This window comes from Neoarius graeffei, chromosome 21 (assembly GCF_027579695.1).
Source record: "Neoarius graeffei isolate fNeoGra1 chromosome 21, fNeoGra1.pri, whole genome shotgun sequence".
Lineage (NCBI taxonomy): Eukaryota > Metazoa > Chordata > Actinopteri > Siluriformes > Ariidae > Neoarius > Neoarius graeffei.
In genome coordinates this window covers 146,435-167,258 of record NC_083589.1, presented here as the reverse complement: position 1 = coordinate 167,258, position 20,824 = coordinate 146,435, and the positions used below count along the sequence as shown (strand labels likewise).

The 20,824-nt window shown below is 40.9% G+C and overlaps 1 protein-coding gene across 11 annotated transcripts in view; it reads right to left on the bottom strand.

Annotated features, from left to right (window-relative positions):
* Positions 1-10,436: 10,436 nt before the first annotated feature.
* osbpl8 (oxysterol binding protein-like 8) overlaps positions 10,437-20,824 on the bottom strand; it is a 96,554-nt gene continuing 86,166 nt past the window's right edge. For 9 of the 11 annotated variants that reach the window (XM_060903739.1, XM_060903742.1, XM_060903747.1 and 6 more), the window contains 6 exons: positions 14,075-14,211; positions 13,797-13,982; positions 12,398-12,551; positions 11,884-11,989; positions 11,688-11,793; positions 10,437-11,609 (listed from right to left, as the gene is read on the bottom strand). In XM_060903739.1, the coding sequence (XP_060759722.1) occupies positions 11,489-11,609; positions 11,688-11,793; positions 11,884-11,989; positions 12,398-12,551; positions 13,797-13,982; positions 14,075-14,211 (810 nt within the window). In that variant the 3' untranslated portion in view covers positions 10,437-11,488. The remainder of the gene's footprint in view (positions 11,610-11,687; positions 11,794-11,883; positions 11,990-12,397; positions 12,552-13,796; positions 13,983-14,074; positions 14,212-20,824) is intronic. The other 2 variants (XM_060903743.1, XM_060903745.1) reach the window with 2 other exon arrangements.

Below are 20,824 nucleotides of genomic sequence, written 5' to 3'. Positions count from 1 at the left end.
GTAGTATTACCAGTATTACACAGGTATTATTACCAGTATTAAACAGGTATTATTACCAGTATTACACAGGTGGTATTACCAGTATTGCACAGGTAGTTTTACCAGTATTGCACAGGTAGTATTACCAGTATTACACCGGTAGCATTACCAGTATTACACAGGTAGTATTACCAGTAGCACACAGGTAGTATTTCCATTATTACACAGGTAGTTTTACCAGTATTACACAGGTAGCATTACCAGTATTACACAGGTATTATTACCAGTATTACACAGGTATTATTACCAGTATTACACAGGTAGTTTTACCAGCATAACACAGGGAGTTTTACCAGTATTACACAGGTAGTTTTAACAGTATTACACCGGTAGCATTACCAGTATTACACAGGTATTATTACCAGTATTACACAGGTATTATTACCAGTATTACACAGGTATTATTACCAGTATTACACAGGTATTATTACCAGTGTTACACAGGTAATATTTCCAGTATTACACAGGTAGTTTTACCAGTATTACACAGGTATTATTACTAGTATTGCACAGGTATTATTTCCAGTATTACGCAGGCATTATAACCAGTACTACACAGGTAGTATTACCAGTATTACACAGGTAGTATTACACATGTAGTATTACCAGTATTACACAGGTAGTTTTACCAGTATTACAAAGGTAGGATTACCAGTATTACACAGGTATTATTACCAGTATTAAACAGGTATTATTACCAGTATTACACAGGTAGCATTACCAGTATTACACAGGTATTATTACCAGTATTACACAGGTAGTATTACAATTATTACACAGGTATTATTACCAGTACTGCACAGGTATTATTTCCAGTATTACACAGGCATTATTACCAGTAATACACAGGTAGTATTACACAGGTAGTATTACCAGTATTGCACAGGTAGTATTACCAGTATTACACAGGTAGTATTGCCAGTATTGGACAGGTAGTTTTACCACTATTACACAGGTAGTATTACCAGTACTACACTGGAAGTATGACACAGTTAGTATTACTAGTATTGCATAGGTATTATTACCAGTATTACACAGGTAGTTTTACCATTATTACACAGGTATTATTGCCAGTGCTGCACAGGTATTATTTCCAGTATTAAACAGGCATTATTACCAGTACTACACAGGTAGTATTGCCAGTATTGCACTGGGAGTATTACCAGTATTACACAGGTAGTATTACCAGTATTACACAGGTAGTTTTACCAGTATTACACAGGTAGTTTTACCAGTATTACACAGGTAGCATTACCAGTATTGCACAGGTAGTATTACCAGTATTACACAGGTAGCATTACCAGTATTACACAGGTATTATTACCAGTATTAGACAGGTATTATTACCAGTATTACACAGGTATTATTACCAGTATTATACAGGTAGTTTTACCAGTATAACACAGGGAGTTTTACCAGTATTACACAGGTAGTTTTAACAGTATTACACAGGTAGCATTACCAGTATTACACAGGTATTATTACCAGTATTGCACAGGTATTATTTCCAGTATTAAACAGGCATTATTACCAGTACTACACAGGTAGTATTACACAGGTAGTATTACCAGTATTGCACAGGTAGTATTACCAGTATTACACAGGTAGTATTACCAGTATTGCACAGGTAGTTTTACCAGTATTGCACAGGTAGCATTACCAGTATTACACAGGTAGCATTACCAGTATTACACAGGTAGTATTACCAGTATCACACAGGTAGTATGACCATTATTACACAGGTAGTTTTACCAGTATTACACAGGGAGCATTACCAGTATTACACAGGTATTATTACCAGTATTACACAGGTATTATTACCAGTATTTCACAGGTAGTTTTACCAGTATTACACAGGTAGTATTACCAGTATTACACAGGTAGTATTACCATTATTAGACAGGTAGCATTACCAGTATTACACAGGTAGCATTACCAGTATTACACAGGTAGTATTAACATTATTACGCAGGTATTATTACCAGTATTACACAGGTAGTATTACCATTATTACACAGGTAGTTTTACCAGTATCACACAGGTAGTATTACCATTATTACACAGGTAGAATTACCAGTATTACACAGGTAGCATTACCATTATTACACCGGTAGCATTACCAGCATTACACAGGTAGCATTTCCAAAATTACACAGGTAGCTTTACCAGTATTACACAGGTATTATTACCAGTATTACACAGGTATTATTACCAGTATTACACAGGTAGTATTACCATTATTACACAGGTAGTTTTACCAGTATCACACAGGTAGTATTACCATTATTACACAGGGAGTTCTATCAGTATTACACAGGTATCATTACCAGTATTAGACAGGTATTATTACCAGTATTACACAGGTATTATTAACAGTATTATACAGGTAGTATTTCCAGTATTACACAGGTAGTTTTACCTGTATTACACAGGTATTATTACCAGTATTGCACAGGTATTATTACCAGTATTAGACAGGCAGTTTTACCATTATTACACAGGTATTATTACCAGTACTGCACAGGTATTATTTCCAGTATTACACAGGCATTATTACCAGTAATACACAGGTAGTATTACACAGGTAGTATTACCAGTATTGCACAGGTAGTATTACCAGTATTACACAGGTAGTATTGCCAGTATTGGACAGGTAATTTTACCACTATTACACAAGTAGTATTACCAGTATTACACAGTTAGTATTACCAGTACTACACTGGAAGTATGACACAGGTAGTATTACTAGTATTGCATAGGTATTATTACCAGTATTACACAGGTAGTTTTACCATTATTACACAGGTATTATTACCAGTACTGCACAGGTATTATTTCCAGTATTAAACAGGCATTATTACCAGTACTACACAGGTAGTATTACCAGTATTGCACAGGTAGTATTACCAGTATTACACAGGTAGTATTGCCAGTATTGGACAGGTAGTTTTACCACTATTACACAGGTAGTATTACCAGTACTACACTGGTAGTATGACACAGGTAGTATTACCAGTATTGGATAGGTATTATTACCAGTATTACACAGGTAGTTTTACCATTATTACACAGGTATTATTACCAGTATTGCACAGGTATTATTTCCAGTATTAAACAGGCATTATTACCAGTACTACACAGGTAGTATTACACAGGTAGTATTACCAGTATTGCTCAGGTAGTTTTACCAGTATTACACAGGTATTATTACCAGTACTGCACAGGTATTATTTCCAGTATTACACAGGCATTATTACCAGTAATACACACGTAGTATTACACAGGTAGTATTACCAGTATTGCACAGGTAGTATTACCAGTATTACACAGGTAGTTTTGCCAGTATTGGACAGGTATTATTACCAGTACTGCACAGGTATTATTTCCAGTATTACACAGGCATTATTACCAGTAATATACAGGTAGTATGACACAGATAGTATTACCAGTATTGCACAGGTAGTATTACCAGTATTACACAGGTAGTATTGCCAGTTTTGGACAGGTAGTTTTACCACTATTACACAGGTAGTATTACCAGTATTACACAGGTATTATTACCATTATTACACAGGTAGTTTTACCAGTATCACACAGGTAGTATTACCATTATTACACAGGTAGAATTACCAGTATTACACAGGTAGCATTACCATTATTACACCGGTAGCATTACCAGCATTACACAGGTAGCATTTCCAGAATTACACAGGTAGCTTTACCAGTATTACACAGGTATTATTACCAGTATTACACAGGTATTATTACCAGTATTACACAGGTAGTATTACCATTATTACACAGGTAGTTTTACCAGTATCACACAGGTAGTATTACCATTATTACACAGGGAGTTCTATCAGTATTACACAGGTATCATTACCAGTATTAGACAGGTATTATTACCAGTATTACACAGGTATTATTAACAGTATTATACAGGTAGTATTTCCAGTATTACACAGGTAGTTTTACCTGTATTACACAGGTATTATTATCAGTATTGCACAGGTATTATTACCAGTATTAGACAGGCAGTTTTACCATTATTACACAGGTATTATTACCAGTACTGCACAGGTATTATTTCCAGTATTACACAGGCATTATTACCAGTAATACACAGGTAGTATTACACAGGTAGTATTACCAGTATTGCACAGGTAGTATTACCAGTATTACACAGGTAGTATTGCCAGCATTGGACAGGTAATTTTACCACTATTACACAAGTAGTATTACCAGTATTACACAGTTAGTATTACCAGTACTACACTGGAAGTATGACACAGGTAGTATTACTAGTATTGCATAGGTATTATTACCAGTATTACACAGGTAGTTTTACCATTATTACACAGGTATTATTACCAGTACTGCACAGGTATTATTTCCAGTATTAAACAGGCATTATTACCAGTACTACACAGGTAGTATTACCAGTATTGCACAGGTAGTATTACCAGTATTACACAGGTAGTATTGCCAGTATTGGACAGGTAGTTTTACCACTATTACACAGGTAGTATTACCAGTATTACACATGTAGTATTACCAGTACTACACTGGTAGTATGACACAGGTAGTATTACCAGTATTGGATAGGTATTATTACCAGTATTACACAGGTAGTTTTACCATTATTACACAGGTATTATTACCAGTATTGCACAGGTATTATTTCCAGTATTAAACAGGCATTATTACCAGTACTACACAGGTAGTATTACACAGGTAGTATTACCAGTATTGCACAGGTAGTATTACCAGTATTACACAGGTAGTATTACCAGTATTGCTCAGGTAGTTTTACCAGTATTACACAGGTATTATTACCAGTACTGCACAGGTATTATTTCCAGTATTACACAGGCATTATTACCAGTAATACACACGTAGTATTACACAGGTAGTATTACCAGTATTGCACAGGTAGTATTACCAGTATTACACAGGTGGTTTTGCCAGTATTGGACAGGTATTATTACCAGTACTGCACAGGTATTATTTCCAGTATTACACAGGCATTATTACCAGTAATACACAGGTAGTATGACACAGATAGTATTACCAGTATTGCACAGGTAGTATTACCAGTATTACACAGGTAGTATTGCCAGTATTGGGCAGGTAGTTTTACCACTATTACACAGGTAGTATTACCAGTATTACACAGGTAGTATTACTAGTATTACACAGGTAGTATTACCAGTATTGCACAGGTAGTTTTACCAGTATCACACAGGTATTATTACTAGTATTGCACAGGTATTATTTCCAGTATTACACAGGCATTATTACCAGTACTACACATGTAGTATTACCAGTATTACACAGGTAGTATTACACATGTAGTATTACCAGTATTACACAGGTAGTTTTACCAGTATTACACAGGTAGGATTACCAGTATTACACAGGTATTATTACCAGTATTACACAGGGAGTATTACCATTATTACACAGGTATTATTACCAGTATTACACAGGGAGTATTACCAGTATTACACAGGTAGTATTACCAGTATTACACAGGTAGCATTACCATTATTTCACAGGTATTATTACTAGTATTGCACAGGTATTATTTCCAGTATTACACAGGCATTATTACCCGTACTACACATGTAGTATTACCAGTATTACACAGGTAGTATTACAAGTATTACACAGGTATTATTACCAGTATTGCACATGTATTATTTCCAGTATTACACAGGTATTATTACCAGTATTACACAGGTAGTATTGCACAAGTAAGTCGGTATATTGCACAAGAGCCATTTTAACAGAGCGTAGCGAGCAGTTTACTGTAAAGTACTGATGCTGATAGTCAGTGAACACAGGATATGTTCAGAGGGGTTTCTGTGGATGTAGAAGTGCTCTGGACAGTATTGTTGATTATTGTGAGGAGCGTCTGGTGCTGTGCTTGGTGAGGTGCCGGTTGTACAGTCTCACAGCAGTAGGGAGGACGGAGCTGCTGTATCTCTCCTTAACACACCACAGATGGAGGAGCCGGTCACTCAAGGAGCTGCCCAGTGCTGCTACTGTCTCCTGCAGTGGATGGGAGGTGTTCGCCATTAAGGATGACAAGTTGGCCAACATCCTCCTCTCCCCCACTACGTCCACTGAGTCCAATGCACAGCCCAGGACAGATCCTGCCTTCCTAATCAACTTGTTCAGTTTTTTCCTCTCTGCTGTTGTGATACTGCTTCCCCAACAGACAACTCCACAGAATATGGCTGATGCCACCACAGAGTCATAAAAAGAGTTCAGAAGTGGACCCTGAACTCCAAAGGCCCTGACCCTCCTCAGCAGGTGGAGTCTGCTCTGGCCTTTCTTGTACAGGGCGTGTGTGTGATCAGTCCAGTGCAGTTTATTGTTCAGATGAACACCCAGGTACTTGTAGCTCCTAACGATCTCAATGTCCTTTCCCTGAATGTTCACTGGGGTAGGTGAAGAGAACCTCATCCTGTGGAAATCCACCACCAGTCCCTTGGTTTTACTTGTATTGATCTGGAGGGACTTCCATTGGCACCAGTCCACAAAGTTCCTTGTCAGTTCTCTGTACTCACTGTCATCACCATCTAAGATATAGCCCACAATAGCAGAGTCATCAGAGAACTTCTGTAGATAACACGTAGTTGTATCGTATCTAAAGATGCTCGTGTAAAAAAAGACTCTGGTAAAAGCTGAAGTACTGATTCATCTTCTTTACTCCAGTAAAAGTATAAAAGTCCAGGATCTGAAATGTGCTCAGGGTATAAAAGTAAAAAGTAGCTCTCTGAAGGACATTTCTACAGGTGGGTTCTGCACAAAGCTACTGAACCTCATGTAAATTTTAATATCTTCAGTGGTCAGCATGTGTGTGTGTGTGTGTGTGTGTGTGTGTGTGTGTGTGTAAGGAGAACCTATGTGTTCTTAATTATTTTAGAATTAATAAAATAATTAATTTATTTCAGCACGGTGGTGCAGTGGTTAGCACTGCTGCCTCACAGTAAGAAGGTTTTAGGTTCAAGTCCCATGCTTGACTGGGGTCTTTCTGTGTGGAGTTTGCAGGTTCTCCTTGTACCTGGGTATCCTCCAGGTGCTCCAGTTTCCTCCCACAGTCCAAAGACATACAGATTAGTTCAACTGGCAACTCTAAATTGCCCTCAGGTGTGCACGCAGGTGTGACCCCAGGATGGACTGGTGACCCGCCCAGGGTGAACCCCACCTCATGTCCGATGTCAGCTAGGATTGGCTCCAGCTCACCTGTTATAAGATACTTTGAGCTAAGAACTGAGGCGAGGTTAGCTGCATGATGTGCTATTTTATTTTTCAAGACTGTTACATTTCTTTCTAAACATCAGCTTAGCTACTACATTGGCTGCCTTGGGTCACGGCATGAATCACATTCTGGAACAATAGCACTCCGAGCACCACAACAATACATTACACCTCTCCTTCTTCAGCTAAGAACATAATCTGTAAGATAACATATTACATTACAAAGCTACTAGAGTTTTAATTTAAATCTTCTCCCAGGCATCTAACCAGCAATTAACAACAGTAACAATGATAGATATAACCTGTTTCAGGAACTACTGTGAAGTCAACTGACCATCACTGGAGCTCATTAGACTCATCATTAATGAACAGTTACCAACTTGCTTGAACTCATTAAACTAATGTCATTCATGACAATTACTAATTCAGTTTTTCGGGGGGGCAGCGTAGTGGTTAGCGCTGTTGCCTCACAGCAAGAAGGTTCTGGGTTCGAGCCCCGTGGCCGGCGAGGGCCTTTCTGTGCGGAGTTTGCATGTTCTCCCCGTGTCCGCGTGGGTTTCCTCCGGGTGCTCCGGTTTCCCCCACAGTCCAAAGACATGCAGGTTAGGTTAACTGGTGACTCTAAATTGAGCGTAGGTGTGAATGTGAGTGTGAATGGTTGTCTGTGTCTATGTGTCAGCCCTGTGATGACCTGGCGACTTGTCCAGGGTGAACCCCGCCTTTCGCCCGTAGTCAGCTGGGATAGGCTCCAGCTTGCCTGCGACCCTGTAGAACAGGATAAAGCGGCTACAGATAATGAGATGAGATGTTGTCTTTGTACTATTTTCAGTGAAATATGGGATTTCCATGATTTGCAAATTAACGTCTTGTTTTTATGTTTTATACAGCATCACAACTTTTTTGTAATTGGGGTTGTATTACAGAAAAATGTTTGTATGTCAGTAAAGAATGCGGCACATTAAATAAATGACACTTTTCAGATAAAATCATACTGAAGGCTGCTGCATTTTCCTGCAGAAATAAGAAGTGTGTGAGAAAGTCAAAGTGTCCAGAAGAACCGAGGCTGATTCTCTGAGATGTTCAGAAAGACTTACAGCTCATTTCCTTATAAAACTCAAAACACTGGACCTCAGACTACAAGTTTTTTTTTTAAACTGTTTTATTACTGTTTACTGCTCTTTATTGTTTTTTTTAATGTAGAAATGTTTTCTTATTTTTAAGGCATCTTTGCACTTCAGCATTTCATTGCTTGTCCCTCAGACTGTTGTACAGAACTGTACATATATGTAGTAAATTAGACCATTGTGCAAAGATAAGAAGTTTATCTTCGAATGATGAATGAATATATCATGAGTGCATGAAGTGAATGAGTGAAATATTTTCAGCATGAGAAGATAAACTTCATATGTAATGTTCTTTTTATTATATGGACACATCCACAAAAAATAAATAACAAAAAAAAGTTAATCAAAAGAATTTTAATTTTAAACCAGTTCACCATTTTGACAACGCGCATGTAGTCAGCGGGAAAACACTGGGAGTGACATCATCGGAGTGAAATATCAGGAAATATATTACTCAGATCCGCGATGCATTTCATATGAAAAATGTGAGTTTTTCAACATGAGAAGATAAATTTCATATCTTCAAGCCAGTGTGTGATTTTCTTTTTATTATCTAGAGTGGGATGGTGGTGTAGTGGTTAGCAATGTTGCCTCACAGCAAGAAGGTTCTGGGTTCGAGCCCAGTGGCCGACGGGGCCCTTTCTGTGTGGAGTTTGCATGTTCTCCCCGTGTCTGTGTTGGTTTCCTCCGGGTGCTCCGTTTCCCCCCGCAGTCCAAAGACATGCAGTAGGTTAACATGGGAAGGCCTCGGGCTGAAGAGTGGTGGTGCGCATGTACGCAGCAGCTTTGCTCTCCTATGAGCAGCTAAATTTCATTGTACATTTGTGCAGTGATATTAAAGGCATTCTCTATTTATCAAAACAATTCATCAATTCCCTCACGAGTGACAGAGATTTATGTCACAGTTTTGGTTCTCCATGTCCCAGATGGAGCTCGGATGAAAAAAGAGTGGTGGATTTCCCACTAAAACACTCGTGTGTGTGTGTGTGTAACACAGTGTATTCTTTTTGCTGCAGTTTTCATTTGAATAGCTGTTTGTTTTAACTTGTATTAATACTTCTGAGTCTGGTTCCTCATGTTGTCGGAGTTTTTCCTCACCACCGTCACCTCTGGTTTATTCATTAGGGATAAATTTATAAATTCAAAATGTTTGTCAGGAATTTACATATTTCTGAAAAACCTCACCAACTATAAAAAAATAAAAACTACACAAGATTAAGGACTGAATTATTTTTATCCACCTGAAACAACACACACACTTGCTGGTTTGTAGACAGGACAATATGGATCGGTCAGGAGTGTGTGTGTAACGCAGTGTTAATCCCATGAGCTGAATGAGAGTGTGACCGCAGCAGGTTTCTGTATGTGTAGAATAAAAGTAATGCTGAATCTGCACTCGTTCACTAATCACTCCCACATTCCTGCCTTGTACAGTGTGTGTTTCACATCTATACCTGTGATCCTCCACACACACCACATGCAGTCCTAAATAATACTGCAGTAATAAAAGACTGAGAGTAAAGCATCATGGGAAACAGGAAGCAGTAAAAACACTGCTCGAGTGTACAGAGAGGATCTCAGAGGGGCTGTGTTCTAATCCTTCAGCCTAGTCCACCCAGTTGTGTGTTCCTGTATCAGGGTTGGGTTTCATCACTGTCGACTTCAGGAACACAGATTACCTAGAATGCATTGCTGCAGTCATAAAGAGTCTCGGAGTTTGTATGCATGAATTCACACAGCTACTCTTTTAATGGCTGATGTATAAACGGGGGAAACAAACAGACCTACAAAACTCATTAACCCAGGAACACATTCTGGAACTCAACACTGTTCAGGAACCAATAAATGTTTTCAGGGAACTTTTTACAGGAACCTTTTAGTAGTACACACACACTGCAGGAACCAATACAGGAACAGTCTATCATACAGGAAAGGTTCTGAAAGGTCCAGAAGCATGTGCTGTTGATCCATTCATGTATAAACATTTTACACACACACGGTGTGTGAGGTCTTATTACTCTTTATTGAGGCATGTTACAGGTGATTAACATACAGGAAGTTAACTTCAGTCATTCACATCAATACTGAAGTGAACTGCAGAAACACACACACAGACACCAATGAAAGGGAATTAAAGAGTTGGACTCTGCACATTTCTGATACCCCGCCCTCTGAGGAAACCCCGCCCTTCAAGGCACATTAACTGGAGTTATTATTGATGTGGACACATTCACGTGTCTGACACGTATGCACACATTCAGTCATCTGAGTGGCTATTTGGCTTTAAATATTTACATCTATGCTAAAAAAGAAGAGGCGGAGCTACAACAGGAAGTTCTGCTACAACAGGAAGTCTGAAAACAGGGCTGATGCTAAACCCTACGCCCTAGATACTCCTGCTAATAATGATGCTCAAACAGCTACTGTCCTCTGTAAACATTTTTTAAAATCATATGAAATGTAAAGCCTGCTCATTTACATATTAAAATGAACATGAACCACATTAATGATTTATGTTAATTCATAAAAAAACAGTCAATGAGTAAAACAAACACACTGACATTTTAAAAACATTATACTGGTGTGTGACTGTCACTCCCTCTCTCACTCACACACACACACACACACACACACACACACACACACACACACAGACAGTGTGAACAGCAGGAAGAAATAAACACACAAAAACAAACAATACAAAGATGAATAAAAACCAGAATAAAAATCAGAGAAAGCATGGAGGTGCACCTCAGAGAAATCCTTTTCCCATCATTCACTTCACCTCACTCTGAACCAGCCAATCAGCTCTCTGCTCTGAAACATGGACACCTGCCTTTACTACGCTAACGACGATAAATGGAATGTGGATATAAGAGAGAGAGAGAGAGAGAGAGACTGGGGGAGGGACAATAAAGGATGGAGAGACTGAAGGAGGGGCGATGAAGAGAAGAGATTTGAGCATAGAGTCTGAGTCAGTCAGTCTCGCCACCCATCCCTCTGTCTGTCTGTCCCTCTGTGCGCCTGTCCGTCTCTCCACCCGCCCATCCTTCTCTCTATCTGAGGATAAGGCTGAGGCAGAGCTGTAGGCCGATGAGGAAGATGATGATGATGTAATCTCTCTGCGTGAGGAAGAAGCTCTGATCCTCCACCCGACTCTGCAGAGCGCTCACACTCCTGTACACAACACAACCAATATTCACTTACCATTACTCCACGGAATCAGTGTGTGCGCGCGTGTGTGTGTGTGTGTACCTGCAGATGTCATGCTGTGTGTGTTTGATGGACTCTACTGCACTCTGTAACTCTGACAGATCCGACACTTTCTTTCTCCCACGGTTGCCAAGTTTACTCTTCTGTCCTGTAATACACACATTTTACGATACCTCTGTGTGTGTGTGTGTGTGTGTGTATATATATATGTATGTGTGTGTGTGTCTGTCTGTCTCACTCTCACTGCCTGATGAGTCGTGATGTTCTAGTTCTGGAGATGAGCAGCCGCTCTCTGGATTTTTGGGTTTATCATTCTGCTTATGCTTCCGCTTTGGTCCTGTTACCTAGGTAACACACACACACACAAACACACAAACTTTACACACTAAATGTGTAAAGTTACTATGAAACTCTATTCTATATTTTATCACAGCTTAAGGATATGCAAGCAGCGCTCTCTCTCACATACGCACACACGCCATGTTTACTCCAATCACCAACTAATGTTTCGTGATTGGTGAATTTGGTGATTGATGGCACACAGTGGAAATTGTTTTTAAAGTTTTTCTACATTTTATGCAATTTTTATACATGCTTAAAATATGGAAAAGACACACACACACGACATGGTAGTAAAAAGTAGCAAAACACATAAGAAGCCAGAGTGAGGTGTTTCAGCCTGGTGACAGTGATTCTGATGGATGGGCGGAGCACAGCAGGGTAAAGAAACTGGGCATAGCTGAAGGACGTACCTGGCTCAGGTAATTGTCCCTCCGGCAGCCCTGTGCACTGAGACTAACTACACTGGCTGAACGTACCATAGGAGTCCTGTGACGAACTTTAGTCTGAACTCGGCCATCTTTCTCAAACTGCACCAGATCATTCAGAGGATCCCATGGACGAGTGCTGACAGAGAGAGAGAGAGAAAGAAAGAGAGAGATGGAGATAATGACGTTATTACTCTGTTGTCATGGTCACTGCTGTGATGCAGTACTGCCTCTGACCACTAGAGGGCTGTTTTTTTAATTTTACTTTGCATATGATCAGCGAGTGTTGGCCATTATTAATTCCAGTGGCATTATTACCTCGCCCGGGACGGAGTCCACCAGGGGGCGAGGTATTGTTTTCGGTGAGGTTTCTTTGTTTTTTGTTAGCAACATTATGGGAAAACAGCTGGACCAATCTTCATGAAACTTCCAGGATAGATGGAAATTGGTCTCAAATAGAACCGCCAACATTTTGAGGGTCATCCGGTTAAGGTCACCAAAAAGGTCAAAATTGTTTTCTTTTGTGATATCTTCCTTCATATTCATCATATTTACTTCAAACCAATTCCAAAATGTTCATCTCTCAATTCTGCTTCCATTGATGTGCTCCATGATGGGTCTCTCTAATCTTTTTCTTGGCAGTTGAGGGTCAAATGCCAGGGTGTGCGCGCGTGCACGTGTCATGAATTTCCCTCCGGGGATTAATAAAGTAATTCTGATTCTGATACACCGATTGACTTCAAATTTTCAAGGTAGGAGAGCAATGGTCCGTAGAATACCTGATTAAATTTTTGTGAGTAATCGGGTCAAAGTGAAAGTCAAGGTCACCCTTTCTGTCAAAATAACATTTTCCATTATAACTCAAAAACGGTTGCCAACAGACAAATGTTTACTATTATGAGCATATAGGAACTCCCATATGGCCTTTCATTTGGCACCATGATCTTTAACCTTGAAAAGGTCAAACTTAAGGTCACAGATTTTCAGAGGGCTGTAACTTGAAAACGGTTGATATGAGACAGATATTTACCATTATCAACTTATAGGAAGTGCCATATGGGCTTTCACTTGGCACCATGACCTTTGACCTTGAATGACTTTGAAATGTCAAACTCAAGGTCATGGATTTTCATAGGACTATAACCTGACAGCTGATGATTGAGAAATATTACCATTATCAACATATAGGTATAAAATAAGTGCTGCCAGGCGAGGTTTGTTTTGCCTGGCAGCACTTGCTAGGAGTTATTCATTGTAGCATTAGTCAGATTAGTTATGATTATAATTGTGTCATGTTGCTGTGTAAGAACTCCAGCAGAGGGAGCTGTGGTGTTCCTTCTCTCAGTGCATCATCAGTTATAGAGTGACCGTGATGTGAATTTACTCTGCGTAGCGATAGTGCCAGTCTCCACTGCTGGCATCCTGATCGAACAGCACCGGCTTCCACTGCTCGTTCTTCAGCTTCCTCTCTCGTGCAGACTTCCTCTGAGCCTCCTCCAACACAAACTTCTCATTGGTCGCCTCCGTCTGGTCTTTATTCAGGATAGCACGAGTCACATGCTGCCACAGTCTACAGACAGACGGAGGGATATGAAGGAATCAAACAAATGTTTGTTCTGTGTGTGTGTGTGTGTGTGTGTGTGTGTGTATATATATACATACCTCTCAGACTCAAAGTCCCCCTGTTCTTCCAGAGCAACAGTGCAGCGGGTGAGGCGACTCTGCCGGAGCTCTGGAGTTGGGTTCCAGAATATCTCACACACACCCGACTTCTTATCATTCATGAAGACCTCACTGTCCTGTCAGATGGAACACACCCAGAGATTGGCAGGCGAAGAGGAGTCAATGAATAAATCACCACCCTGCATTTTCAATAATGATAATGCTTCACCCAGGACAACCTCCTCATTTTCCCAAGGGGCTTCAGTGACCTGTTGGTTCCGCTGAAACTGCGCTTGCACTTGCGCCCTGAGGGAAAGTATATCGACTCAGACCCCTTTTCGAACAACAGGAAACAAGTTCCGTTCTTGCATCAAATTTTGACCCATTCAGAGCATTTGACCAAGAATAAATTGGCCCAGAACCTGAAAAGTTGGTTCCCAGCTGGAACCAAAATATAGCCGTTTTGTTTTTTCAGTGCAAACCATGAAATCAGTTTACTGTTTGGAGAGGAAGCAGAGCGCAGCGACGGAGAACACAATGGAAAAGAAAACATCTTCAGAAAAAATGGAATGAAGACAAATATCTGCAATAACTGACCAAAAGCTGGCAGGTAATCAAAGCACATTGCTATCTTGCTACAACTGTTTACTCCTGTTGTGCCACGTCCCCTGTTCATCACACAGCCTGGATTACAACAGTTCCACTCAAAACTGGTGAAAATGTGGGTTGGGTCACTACTTGGCACCAAGACTCAAGGAATCCTGAACGGAACCGGTTCAAGAACCCTTTCTTCCTTATGTATTCTTTTCGTGTTAGATTCCATAGCAGTTTATACTTCAGGCAGGTGCTGGCCCACTGTGAAGGATTTTCTGTCAGGGTTTTTCTTCCCTTACCCCTTTCAGGTCACCTCTTACGACATGCACGGGTTACGTTGGAGGTAATTCTTAATCCCCACTCCACAGGGAAACTATATAGTTCAGATACAGGACCATGATGCAACACATTATACAGTGGCACAGTCCACAGGACTACATACAATCCCGATTCCAAAAAAGTTGGGACAAAGTGCAAATTGTAAATAAAAACGGATTGCAATGATGTGGAAGTTTCAAAATTCCATATTTTATTCAGAATAGAACATAGATGACATATCAAATGTTTAAACTGAGAAAATGTATCATTTAAAGAGAAAAATTAGGTGATTTTAAATTTCATGACAACAACACATCTCAAAAAGTTGGGACAAGGCCATGTTTCCCACTGTGAGACATCCCCTTTTCTCTTTACAACAGTCTGTAAACGTCTGGGGACTGAGGAGACAAGTTGCTCAAGTTTAGGGATAGGAATGTTAACCCATTCTTGTCTAATGTAGGATTCTAGTTGCTCAACTGTCTTAGGTCTTTTTTGTCGTATCTTCCGTTTTATGATGCGCCAAATGTTTTCTATGGGTGAAAGATCTGGACTGCAGGTTGGCCAGTTCAGTACCCGGACCCTTCTTCTACACAGCCATGACGCTGTAATTGATGCAGTATGTGGTTTGGTATTGTCGTGTTGGAAAATGCAAGGTCTTCCCTGAAAGAGACGTCGTCTGGATGGGAGCATATGTTGCTCTAGAACCTGGATATACCTTTCAGCATTGATGGTGTCTTTCCAGATGTGTAAGCTGCCCATGCCACACGCACTAATGCAACCCCATACCATCAGAGATGCAGGCTTCTGAACGGAGCGCTGATAACAACTCGGGTCGTCCTTCTCCTCTTTAGTCCGAATGACACAGCGTCCCTGATTTCCATAAAGAACTTCAAATTTTGATTCGTCTGACCACAGAACAGTTTTCCACTTTGCCACAGTCCATTTTAAATGAGCCTTGGCCCAGAGAAGACGTCTGCGCTTCTGGATCATGTTTAGATACGGCTTCTTCTTTGAACTATAGAGTTTTAGCTGGCAACGGCGGATGTCACGGTGAATTGTGTTCACAGATAATGTTCTCTGGAAATATTCCTGAGCCCATTTTGTGATTTCCAATACAGAAGCATGCCTGTATGTGATGCAGTGCCGTCTAAGGGCCCGAAGATCACGGGCACCCAGTATGGTTTTCCGGCCTTGACCCTTACGCACAGAGATTCTTCCAGATTCTCTGAATCTTTTGATGATATTATGCACTGTAGATGATGATATGTTCAAACTCTTTGCAATTTTACACTGTCGAACTCCTTTCTGATATTGCTCCACTATTTGTCGGCGCAGAATTAGGGGGATTGGTGATCCTCTTCCCATCTTTACTTCTGAGAGCCGCTGCCACTCCAAGATGCTCTTTTTATACCCAGTCATGTTAATGACCTATTGCCAATTGACCTAATGAGTTGCAATTTGGTCCTCCAGCTGTTCCTTTTTTGTACCTTTAACTTTTCCAGCCTCTTATTGCCCCTGTCCCAACTTTTCTGAGATGTGTTGCTGTCATGAAATTTCAAATGAGCCAATATTTGGCATGAAATTTCAAAATGTCTCACTTTCGACATTTGATATGTTGTCTATGTTCTATTGTGAATACAATATCAGTTTTTGAGATTTGTAAATTATTGCATTCCGTTTTTATTTACAATTTGTACTTTGTCCCAACTTTTTTGGAATCGGGGTTGTATAAAGTGCAAGCTGAATGCAGGACAATAAACGCACTGGACAATAAACACAGGAGAGTATACAGGACAACAGAGCTGCATTGTGTGGGAAAACAAGTGTAACAATTGCCTGTAAATTGTGTCATTTAACAGCAATAAATGTAGCAGCAATATTAGCTTAGCATGAGTCTCATTAATAATCAAAGTGTCTGATGCAGCTTTATAAAGCACGGTGTGCAGTGGTATTGAGTCACACTGGGGCAGGTGTCTGACGAGCTCAGGTGAGCACTGGGAAGCAGCAGGGTGTTCAGTAATCTGACTGCCCCAGGGAGGAAAATGCTGTGGCGTCTGCTGGTAGGGGCATAGACGCTCCTGTACCTTCTTCCAGACAGCAAAGTGCATGAGACGGTTTAGAGGGGTGAGATGGGTGAGAAGAGTGAGATGGGTCATGCACAATACTGGTGGCTTTGCAGATGCAGACGTTATTGTACAAGGTGATGATTCAGTTCCCTTCAGTTTTATTTGTATCACACTTTCAACAATGGACAGAGTCACAAATAGGGTTGCCACCCGTCCCGTAAAATACGGAATCGTCCTTTATTTGGCAATTAAATCTTGTGTCCTGTATTGGACCGATACGGGACGCGATTTGTTCCGTATTTTCATAAATGTCCAATACACATGTCTGTCTCACACATAACACTAAATCTAACAATAATGAACAAAATAAAACAGGAAATACTACGTTGCGGGATCTACCCAGGACACAAACCCCTCCACTCTGTGTCACGCTCTGTGCGTCCGTGTCTGGCTACCTGGGTCACTGCATGTGGCGCTGTCACGGTTGCCTAGCGACACACACCGGCGCTGCTCAAAAAACCCGGGCCTTTTAAAAATGTCTGCTGCACCCGGGACTCCACCACGTCCTCAAAAGCGTAAATGCTTACAAAAATAAAGACGTGAGTGGGAAGAGGCACATCCTTGGCTGGACAGTGCGAGCGTGAGTGGAGACGACTACAGAGCAAACTGTAAAGTCTGCCGGCGAGTGTGTTCAGTGGCGGACGGTGGGCTGTCTGACATTAGACAGCATTCGTCAGGAGAGCAACACTGCAGATATGTAAGAACACAGAAGACACAAGCGTCAGTGTCACAGCTCTTTATCCCCCAATCATCTCCTGAGAGTGATACGGTATGGGACATTATGTTATGATTGTCATTTGTTTGATTGATTGATTGTTTGAATTCATGATCATTCATCCGTCCGACTGGACGTGTTAAAAAGGATGACAGAGTTGTCAAGAAGTGAGGGAAATCTGTTGACTGTTTAAATCTGGTCTACTCCACAGACAAGAGAAACACAACAGTTCCTGATGAACTCAGGACTGTTGAGGGAAGGAGTAATGTTTTGCACTTTCTTGTTTTCTGCATTCTTGAATAAGCAGACATACATGTTTGTTGTGTTTTTGTTGTTTTTTGTTCTCTTTTTTCCTCTCTAAGTAAAAATGTCCCCAAGGTTCACAAAGAGAGTCCCTACACTAAGAACAGTTATGCACTTACATTTACAGTGATATTAAAGTTCTCAATATATTTAGATTAGATTTTAAAAGTTCATTGCTGCCCACTTGTACATTATACATTTTTACAGCATTGGCAATAAAGCATTTCAAGCTTTAAGTATGAGTAATTGCTTTCTTGATCACCCCTTTACTAAAAACACCTACAAAATAAAACATACCACTGCTGCGGGCACCCCACCCCATGGGAGTCGTGCCCGTGGTGGTCATGGCCCCAAGGAGCCGTGGTGGGCGTCCCTTATTTTCATTTCTGAATGGTGGCAACCCTAGTCACAAAGCAGCTTTACAGAAATACTGTACAGAAATTCCAGACACATCTTTGAAATTCATGAATTTATCCTGAATGAGGGATGACACAGTGGTGTAGTGGTTAGGACTGTCGCCTCACAGCAAGAAGGTTCTGGGTTTGAGCCCCGTGGCCTTTCTGTGTGGAGTTTGCATGTTCTCCCCGTGTCCACGTGGGTTTCCTCCGGGTGCTCTGGTTTCCCCCACAGTCTAAAGACATGCAGGTTAGGATAATTGGTGACACTAAATTGACTGTAGGTGTGAATGTGAGTGTGAATGGTTGTTTGTCTCTGTGTGTCAGCCCTGTGATGATCTGGTGACTTATCCAGGGTGTAACCCGCCTCCCGCCCATAGTCGGCTGGGATAGGCTCCAGCCCGCGACCCTGTACAGGATAAGCGGTTATGGATAATGGATGGATCCTGAATGAGCAAACCCAAGGCAACAACAGCAAGGAAAACCTCCATGAGACGACGGCGGATAGAGAAACCCTAATGATCTTTTCAGCTGTTCTCACAGTCTGCTGTAGGGTCTTACAGTCGGAGACTGTGTAGTTCCCACACCACACAGCAAGACCGCTGATCAGGACGCTTTCGATTGTCCCTCGATAGAAGGTGGTGAGGACGGGAGGAGTTCAGCTTTTCAGTTTCAGCACAGTTCCACCTCATCAAGAACCCACCGAGAGTGACCAACGTGCAATGGCTCTATCCTGTACCCAAGGCCCTGCAACAGGCTACACAGCACGGGTTCCCAAACCTTTAGGACAAATGATCGCAAATAGCCATTATGAAATTTCTGAGACCTCAAGCCACTCTGCATTTTTTAGATTCCAGATTTACAATTTAGGACTTCTTTCTTCTTCTTGCCTGTTATCCCTAACTGGCATGTAGGGCAGCAACAAAAGCCCTCCACTCCTGCCTGCTTTGGGCTATTCTCTGGATGGTACCCCATGTGTCTCACCATGTTTTCAGTTCTCCCTCCACCGTTCTGCGCCAGGTGTTCTTTGGCCTACCCCGTTTTCTCTTTCCCTCAGGTGTCTAATGCAGCGCTGTTTTTGCATTGTCATTCTTTTCCCTCCTGAGGACATGCCTTATCCACGTCCATCTCCTTCTCACATGTATAGTTCCCATGCTCTCGTTTGCATTTACTCAGTAGTTCTTCATTTGTGATCTTATTTGACCAAAATATTCTCAGGATTCTTCGCACGTTCTTTGTGTGGAAGATGGATAGTTTGTTAAGGTCATCTTCTGTCATTCTCCAGCATTCTGATGTGTATAGAAGGGTGGAAAGGACGCAGCTCTGATACAGTTTCAGTTCGGTCTTAATACTGTATTACTGAGACTTTCAGACACTGTTGAGCATATTGAAGGCATAGCTAGTTTTACTGAGTCGGTTCTTGATATCTTTACCTGCTCCTCCCTCACTTGTAACAATGCTTCCCAGATAGGTAAACTCCTCCGTTGTTTGTAAAACTTTGCCATTCACCTTGACTGGTGGCGGGTTCTGAATGTTTAAGGTCATAACTTCTGATTTCTTCTGGTTGATCGTCAGGCCAATCTGTTGAGCAAAATCACTGAGACGAGATGATTTCTCCTGCGTCTGTTGGTAAGTATGGAACAATAATGCTAGATTGTCTGCAAAATCTAAGTCTTCCAGAAATGAAAACAGAGTCCATTTAATACCTCTGTTTTGATCTTCTGTTGTTCGTCGCATCACCCAATCAATGACAAGGTTGAAGAGTAGTGTTGACATCATGCACCCTTGTCTCACACCAGTCATCACTGCAAAAGTGTAATCACTGTTCCCCACATGGCATATAAAGTTGGTATAAAAACTCTTGACGACAGAAACCAAGTTCTGGGGGATCCCATATGCTCGTAGTATTTGCCATAAGCGGTCCCTGTGAAGGCTGTCGAAGACCTTCTCAAAGTTGATGAAATTGATGTAAAGTTGCCTCTGCCATTCTGTGCATTGCTCAATAATGATATGGTGTGCAAATATCTGTTCTATACATCCTCTTCCTTTTCTAAAACCTGCTTGCTCATTATGAAGCTGTTGGTCCACTGCACACGTTTGTCGTTGGACAATAATTTTCCCTAGTATCTTACTTGGGATTGATAAGTGTGAGATTCCACACCAGTTACTACAGTCCCTCAAGGAGCCTTTTTTCGGGATCTTCACAATTTTTCCTTTTGTCCAGTCATCAGGAACCTTGACTTTCTCCCAGATGATGTCAAAGAGTGGCTGTAGAAATCCAGCTGTAAGTACTGGGTCG